General features: G+C 28.1%; 1 protein-coding gene across 1 annotated transcript; it reads right to left on the bottom strand.

Annotated features, from left to right (window-relative positions):
• Positions 1–2910: 2910 nt before the first annotated feature.
• On the bottom strand, positions 2911–4038 carry LOC145076053 (uncharacterized). Its single transcript, XM_079022066.1, has one exon. It carries the CDS (start codon positions 4036–4038, stop codon positions 2911–2913), a length of 1128 nt encoding a protein of 375 aa, XP_078878192.1.
• Positions 4039–9392: the final 5354 nt, after the last annotated feature.

The following is a 9392-nucleotide window of genomic DNA, read 5'->3' as shown; positions in this document are numbered from 1 at the left end:
CATGGTTGCCTTTAGGACACTTATTGTTGAGGAAGCCCCTCTACAGTAATGTCCGTCCCGATGAAAATCCTGAAATAAGTTCCTTATAATAGACGTTATTTTTAGGAACGTAAGGTGAGGATAACGGGAATGGGTAATCGGGTTTATTGTTGATTGCTGTAATTAAATATAATTATTGTAGGTTTGAAAACCCTATATGCTCACCAGGCTCCCAAGCCTGACCCACTCAGTTGATTTGTATTACAAGAAGTGGCGCAAGAGCTTAAGATGGGCGAATCATCAAGTCATTTTTGTTTACAAGTCTGCATATGTATATATTTGTTGAACGACTTGTAATATCATCGTTTATGCTTTATGATCTATATCGGAACATGACATCCCGACTTTTGATTATGAAATGAAATCATATTTCTATATGAAATGTTTTGATAAATACCTATTTTATCATGTTTTGTTTTTGGGAACAAATTCCGCATCTCTTTTAAAATCAAACGGATTTACTCTGAAAATGTTTTAAAAAGCATAAATGAAATCGGTCTTTTCTGGCCGAGATTTTGGGGATGTCACATTATGCTTTTGATCTGTACGAACATGACATCCCAAGTCTTTTAATGAAATACATTTATATGGAAATGCTTTTGATAAATCTTTATCATATTTTGTTTTGGGACAAATTTCGCAACACTTTTATTTAAAAAATGTTACTCTAATTTTTAAACAAAGCATAAACAAACCGGTCTTTTCTGACCGTGATTTTGGGGATGTCACACAAAAACCTCTTAAGGCCCAGTTAGAATCTAAAATAAAGGACTTTAGAAGACTTCAGGAAGACTACAGTAATAATCACGGTCAATAAAAAGAATATTTGAATTTGTTGGAAATGTAAATAATCTAGGTATGTATTGTCGAGGTATTTTTTCCCATTTATTTTGTTTATTTTTAACCATTCCTTGTCTATATAAAAATTTTCTTCTAATGAAGGTGGTCCATAAATATATTGACTTTGATAATCATTTTCAATATATGATTGTTTTCGTTTTAATCTAAAATTATTTTGTGAATTTCTATATGGATTTGAATAACGGTTTTCATCATCAGATGAAAAATCATATATTACTTCTGCGTCATTATTATCTGAATTATTTTCTATTTTTGTATTATTTTCTTGAACTTCGGATGAAATTTCTAATGCTGTAAATAATTTAGTTAATTTTTCTGTTTTTTCTTGTAAAGTTTCCATAATAATAAGTTCTGTGTATTTTGTTTTTTAGAAATAAAATCTTTAATTTCCTTTTACCAACCAAGTAGTTATTATAAGTGATTTTTTTTAGACATATTTAACAAATTAATCTTGTTATCTTATCTTTAAGATTTTTTATTTGTTTTTGTTTCCAATTTATACTATTATCTATTATATGTATTGCTTCAAATATTATATATGCAATTGATTATTGATATCTTATAATTTATTTTTAATTTTACAAGAAATTTTTTAGATTGTTTCAGTGTTTTACGAAAAAAAAATTTAGTTCTTGTTTATTAATATTTAAACTTAAAAAACTCATGATTATAATTCTATAATAATAATATATTTGGTTGTGTTTTGGATCAAAGTTAAGATAAAAAATTTATAGGTTTTTTTTTTTTTTTTTAATGATAGTGATAGTAGAGTTTATTATGACTATTAAATTTTATTATGATTATGACAAGTAATATGCATGAATGTAATAACATTTTTCATGATGCATGATGAATATTTTTCTTATGAACGAACATATGAATAATCATATTTATAATAAAAATGATAAGAACGAAACTTAGCTCTGATACCAAAATTAAAGACATGACGAAATTAATAGAAAGTTAGGATAGGATTATACTTAAATGATGCGTCGAGATGGATTGTTTAAAATTTTAAAATGTTTATATGGATAATCTTGGGTATGTTTGGATAGGGCTCTGCTATTCAGAAATAGAACAACTATTTCAACAAAGGAAGAACTTTGAGATCAACTCAAGTCTTAGACACTCAAACTTAACTTGTTTATTTCATACGGGCAAAGGCCCTATTTATAGGCTCAAGAGAGTCGGTTACATAATTGAGTTGCAATCGTTTGATTGCAATACTACATATATATTTACATTATAGCCCCTAGACTATTGAGGGTTATACACTTTATTTCATATCCTAGACACGACTTTATATCACATTTTCTACCGACAATAATAATAATCATACAAACACAAATTACAAATAATTATAAGGACAAATAATTACAATTCCTTCCACAATGAAAGGACGCGTGTCTTCAATAATGTCCTCAATACGTCATTGCTTTCGTCTTTCCAAAATCAAAAGACATGACGAAATTAATAAAAAGTTAGGATTGGATTATATATGAATGATGCGTCGAGATGGATTGATTAAATTATAAGAATGTTTATATGGATAATCTTGGGTATGTTTGGATAGGGCTATGCTATTCAGAAATAGAACAACTATTTCAATAGAGGAAGAACTTTGAGATCAACTCAAGTCTTAGACACTCAAACTTAACTTGTTTATTTCATACGGGCAAAGGACCTATTTATAGGCTCAAGAGAGCCGGTTACATAATTGAGTTGCAATCGTTTGATTGCAATACGACATACATATTTACATTATAGCCCCCTAGACTATTGAGGGTTATACACTTTATTTCATATCCTAGACACTACTTTATATCACATTTTCTACCGACAATAATAATCATACAAAGACAAATTACAAATAATTATAATGACAAATAATTACAATTCCTTCCACAATGAAAGGACGTGTGTCTTCAATACGTCATTGCTTTCGTCATTCCTCCCGCCACCGAAAGGATAGATATTTCTGAATAGTGTGTGCTTTAGTCATTGCTGACGTTAGTCTTCCATGAACGATGTTTCTTCTGTATTTTCTTTACAATGAATGCAATTATGTCGTGGTGCATGCATGATGTGCTTACAAAGTTGTTTCTTGAGATCAACAGGTAATTCAGCTAGATGATGAGAAAGTTTTTCGAACGGTTGTTCGAAAGTTTCAATTGCTTTCAATGCTTCTGGAGTGATTTCACTGTCTGTTAGAGAATAGATAACGAAAGTTTTACCGGCATAATTCACTCCGACTCTTGATTTTTGATCTTTTCCGTTGCCTATGCGAGATGATGCTAGATAGACACCGGCTAGTGCAAAAATTAGATGATCCTGTGTTGGTGTTTCATGAGGTGGATCATCTTTTGTTGGTTTCGAGCCATTGCTTATTCCCATATTTGCAAAGGTAATGCTTGGGATAAGTAGTTGAGAGTCTTCATCAAAAATGGGGTAACTAGTATGCATTTTGATGAATAATCCTCTTTCTTGTTTGGCAAAACGTGTTTTATAATTTCTGATTATTTTTTGCACAGCAGATGGAAATTCACTGATGCAGTGGAGATTGGTGCCTTCTAAATAAATTGTGTCAATAAATCCATGGATAAAATAATCCCATAAAGTCATAAGATCTGATAAATCAACTAGAAAAACTGCTTTGGGGCCTAGACGCCTGGCTACTGGATAAAAGCCCATCGGAGAATGGACTTCGGTGTATTGAATGAGACTATCCCATAGTTTAGCAAATTTTTGAGTAGTTGGTTTTTGCATGGCTTCTTTTTCTTTGGTTGATGAAATGGCTTCAAGGGCAATTTTTGCATTTAATTGGTTAAGAGACTTTGGGATGGATATATGTTTTTGTGGGGTAAAGTTGGATATGGGTTTTTGTAGTGTAAGGAGAACTGTTTTTGAACATTCGACATTATCTTTTATGACTGCGTTGTATGCTTCATTGTATGCGGATTCTGCTTCATTTTTTGTTTTGTAACTTTTGTGAATGACATTTTTTCCAAGAATATATGAGTTGGCAATTCCCCAATCGTCATATATTCCTTTGTTTTCTCCATTGAAAATCACATACCATTTCTTTATGTTTTTATGATTGGCTTGAAGTGGTGGATATTCTTCTTGGTTTGGTGTCATAGGTTGTTTTTCTGTTTTATGTATTGTTTGTGACTGATTATCATCGGATGATATTTCTTGAATGTCTTCTTTTGGTTGCTTTGTTGTTGAGCTGCTAGCTGCCTCTTCTTTAGGTACTGAATAAGATGATAGAATTTGTAGTGTCTGTTGTAGTTGCTCTTCTTCACGATTGACTGCTTCAAGTTGTCTAATTCATGATGCTTTTTGCTCCTGCTTCTGTTTGAGCTGCTGTTGTATTTTTTTCATGATTGCTTCCATGTCAATATGTCTACTGTCTTAATACTTGCGCCTTTTGGGTACCCAAATGATTGCTTATATTTGTTTGCTTTTAATATTTCAAATGATGATATGAAAATTTTTGTATCAATGTATGCTTTGGTGATATATTTATATCACTGTATGCTTTTGGTGGTATTTTCATACCACTGTATGCTTTTTTCAATGTATACTTCAGATGGTATTTTCGTACCATTGTATGCTTTGACAATGTATATTTCGGATGGGTTAGATATGAGGTTGTCCTCACGTTCTAATCCCAATAATATAGGATTATTTATCTGCATCTGAATCAGAATCAGTTGTATATGCATAAATATGTATGTCTGAATCTATATTTGAATCTTCTATAGGTTCATATCCGAGATCATATGCAATTTTTAATAGATTTGTTTCTTTTTCTTTTTTATTCTTTTTTGGACATTCATAAGCTTTGTGTCCGTCCTCTTGACATATCCAACATTTACAATCTTTTTTATTCGATGGGCAATAATTTGTTTTAGATTGATATTTTTGTCTATATTGTTTTCTATTTCGAAAATATTTTCTTTCATCTTGTTTATATTTAGGTTTATAAGTTTGTTTTTTCCAAATTTTATTTTTATATCGTTGTTTTTTATTATCTTTACAACCATATTGATTAACTTTATTAGAAAGGGCTTCACAACATAAATCAATTTTTGCATCTTGTGTTGTTTTTTGTTCTAAACATGTCTTTTGCATCTATGTTTTTAATATACTTATTCGTGCTCCTAAAGTGTCTGCAATTTTATTTTGTTGTAAGACTTCTTGAAAATCTTTTATTACACTTTGGCTTACTAACGATGGTAATTTTTGATAAAACATATCTAATGCTACATTTTTTCTAGTGGAATCTAAATTATAATAATGTTCAGAATATTCGCATATAAATGAGTCTAGATAACACATATTATAGATTCGTAGATTTGTTAAATGTCATAACGATTCTAATTGAAAAGCTTCCCGTGATAATTTATCTTCAATTTGTTTTCCTATGAATTCCTGAATAAGACGACTTAATATATTTTTAAATGTTTCCATAGCATCAGTAGTAGCTATCATCATTGTTTCAGTTTCATCAAAAGATGAGAGAAAACGATATGCATTAGCTTGTGTTTTATGAATGATATAATTAAGAAAATGTGTTAGGTGTAAATTTCTTAATTCTTCAGTTAACTGAATTTGTACTCCCATTTTATTACTCCATTCTTGAATTTTTGCTTCGGGATTATGATCACAGTCAATAAAAAGAATATATGAATTTGTTGGAAATGTAAATAATTTAGGTATGTATTGTGGAGGTATTTTTCCCATTTATTTTGTTTATTATATAAAAAAAATTCTTCTAATGAAGGTGGTCCATAAATATATTGACTTTGATAATCATCTTCAACATATGATTGTTTTCGTTTTAATCCAAAATTATTTTGTGAATTTCTATATGGATTTGAATAAGGGTTTTCATCATCAGATGAAAATTCATATATTACTTCTGCGTCATTATTATCTGAATTATTTTCTTGAATTTCTGATGGAATTTCTAATGCTGCAAATAATTTAGTTAATGTTTCTGTTTTTTCTTGTAAAGTTTTCATATTAATAAGTTCTGTGTATTTTGTTTTTTAGAAATAAAATCTTTAATTTCTTTTTACCAACGAAGTAGTTATTATTAATGATTTTTCTATTTCTTGAGACATATTTAACAAATTAATCTTGTTATCTTATCTTCAAGATTTTTTTATTTGTTCTTGTTTCCAATTTATATTATTATCTATTATATGTATTGCTTCAATATTATATATGCAATTGATTATTGATATCTTAGAATTTATTTTTAATTCTAAAAGAATTTTTTTAGATTGTTTCAGTGTTTTATGAAAAAAATTTAGTTCTTGTTTATTAATATTTAAACTTGAAAAACTCATGATTATAATTCTATAATAATAATAATTTTAGTTGTCTTTTGGATCAAAAAGTAACGATAAAAATTTTATAGTTTTTTTTTAAATGATAGTGATAGTAGAGTTTATTATGACTATTAAATTTTATGATGATTATGACAAGTAATATGCATGAATGTAATAACATTTTTAATGATGCATGATGAATATTTTTCTTATGAACGAACGTATGAATAATCATATTTATAATAAAAATGATAAAAACAAAAGTTAGCTCTAATACCAAAATTAAAGACATGACGGAATTAATAAAAAGTTAGGATAAGATTATACCTGAATGATGCGTCGAGATGGATTGTTTAAATTATAAGAATGTTTATATGGATAATCTTGGGCATGTTTGGATAGGGCTCTGCTATTCGGAAATAGAACAAATATTTCAACAGAGGAAGAACTTTAAGATCAACTCAAGTTTTAGACACGCAAACTTAACTTCTTTATTTCATACGGGCAAATGTCATATTTATAGAGAGCCGGTTACATAATTAAGTTGCAATCTTTTGATTGCAATACGACATATATACATTATAGCCCCCTAAAGTATTGAGGGTTATACACTTTATTTCATATCCTAGACACTTTATATTACATTTTCTACCGACAATAATAATCATACAAAAACAAATTACAGATAATTATAATGATAAATAATTACAATTCCTACGGGGGATTGACATAATTTATAAAAACAGTCCTTAATTTTTGTTGAACTTGACATTTTTGGTTTCATTTTTTATTTTTTATATATATTAAGGATTTTTTTGTGATGGAATTGGCTTAATTTAAATAAATGGTCCCTGAATTGGCTTAATTTACATAAAAGATCACTTTATTTTGTTGAACTTGATACTTTTGATCCTATTTTTGTTTTTTTATATAATTTAAAGATTTTTTGTAATGTAATTTATTATTATAATTTTTTAAAAGATCAAACATTGTTTTTTTTATTATTTTAAAGATAACAATATAATCATTTATATAGAGTTATCTTTTAATATTTTTATTGTAAGTTATTTTAAGCTACTTATTTGAAAACTTTTAACAATTATAAAAATATCTTTAGGAAATATTTTAGTTAAATTGTGATTATAATTTAGTTTTTGCATTTATCACTACAATTAATCACTTTTAACTATCTACAAAATATTCTTTCGTTATTTTTAAGTGGAACTGAAATTTATATTTAAGTTGATACTGTAATGTTATATTTTAATAATTTAAGTATTTTGTCCAAACTGTTAAAAAGTTGTAGCTTTAAACAGATAATAGTTTACATATAACAATATTTTAAATCTAATAAATTAAGTATAATATATTAAAAGTTAAAGACATAACTTTATAAGTAGAAGTAAATATATTATTTTAAAATTGAAATTTATTTTATTTATGATTACACTTTAGGTTTGATATTTATTTAACTTTATTAACCAACTTATAATCATTATTAGAAAGACACTACAATTTATCACATTTAATTATTTACAAAGTATTTTTTGGGTTGTTTAAGTTAAACTAAAATTTATATTTAAGTTGACCCTGTAATGTTATATTTAAATTAATAATTTAAGTATTTTATATAAATTTTTCCAAAATAGTATCTTTAAAATGATAATGGTTTACATCCAATACTATGTTATAACTAATAAATTAAGTACGATATTTTAAAAGTTAAAAAAACATACCTTTATAAGTGGAAGTAAATATATTATTTTAATATTTAAATTAAGTTTTTATATGATTACACTTTAGGTTTGATATTTATTTAACCTTATTAACCAACTTATAATAATTATTATTAGAAAGAAATTGAAAAGTAATAGGAGTTTCAAATGAATGTGATGAAAGGAAAAATATATGGGAGTTTCAAATGAATGTGGTGAAAGGAAAATGCTTCCTTTATAATATAGTATGATAATGAAATGAAATGAGATGATATATATATATATATATATATATATATATATATATATATATATAAAGAGAGAGAGAGAGAGAGAGAGATAGAGCGAGAGAGAGATAGGTTCAAGTATTATAAGTAATTATTGTGTGGGGGTAGGAATAAATATGAACCAATCAAAATTAAATAATTAAATAAATAAATAAGGGTAATTTAGTATTTTGTTTAATAACTTCCAGAAATACTTCCTATAATCATGGTATTGATAGATTGATCTAATTTCTGCCCATCTATATCTACAGCTATCACAACTAGCATTTTTAGCTAGGAAATTCTATCCTCATATAAACATCATCCATTGTAAAAGCATGTACTCTAGGTGAATACAATACTCTATCCTCGTTCAAAATACACCTCATATGTTCAACTAAGGGTTGGAAACCTTAGAAATCCCGGTCCAAGTTCCTTATGAACTAAAATTCTCCTATTGGGCCTAGAAGCCCTAAGTGGGCTCTAAATAGACCACATTCATAAAACTTTAGTATTTGGGACATGTGGACCTAAAATAATCCATCTTATCTCTAATGAGCCTTGTTGGGCCATAAAAGATTTCATTTTCCCCAATGGGCCGAAAATTTATTTTTGGGCTTCATAAATTCGAGTATGGGCCCAAGATGATTCCTTTCCTCTCTCCTTAGCCCAAATAGGCTCATGTTAATAAAAAAAAAGGAAAGAAGAAAAGAGATAAGAATGGTGAAGGAAATAAAAACAAAAATTGGAAATTATGGGAAAATTTGTGAGGATGCCACCTACTTATTGCATGGTGGATATCCATGCAATGTCACCTCACTTCTCTTCTCTCTCTCTCTCTCTTCTAAATCTCGGCCTAAGGCCATTTTCCCTCACCAAAAATCATTCATGTTTCCTTTCACTCTCAAAAACCCCAAGAACTCTTCCATTTTCTCCTTAAACCCGTGAGTGGGTGTGTGTGCACAAGAAAGTTCATCAAACTCACATACTAGGTAAGTTACTTCACCCTCAAGTTGTATAAATTCATTTATGATCAAATCCCCCTAGAAACATCACAAATCTCTTGATTATCCTACTAGAAACATCATAGTTTTGAGGATCCTCTCAAGAAGCAAGTTAGGCCGAAATCTCTCACTTTCTTCATCAAAAACCGAAACCTTCCAACAAGG

This window comes from Lactuca serriola, chromosome 9 (assembly GCF_051521515.1).
Source record: "Lactuca serriola cultivar US96UC23 chromosome 9, Lser_US96UC23_V15, whole genome shotgun sequence".
Lineage (NCBI taxonomy): Eukaryota > Viridiplantae > Streptophyta > Magnoliopsida > Asterales > Asteraceae > Lactuca > Lactuca serriola.
This window is presented reverse-complemented; position numbering and strand designations above follow the sequence as displayed.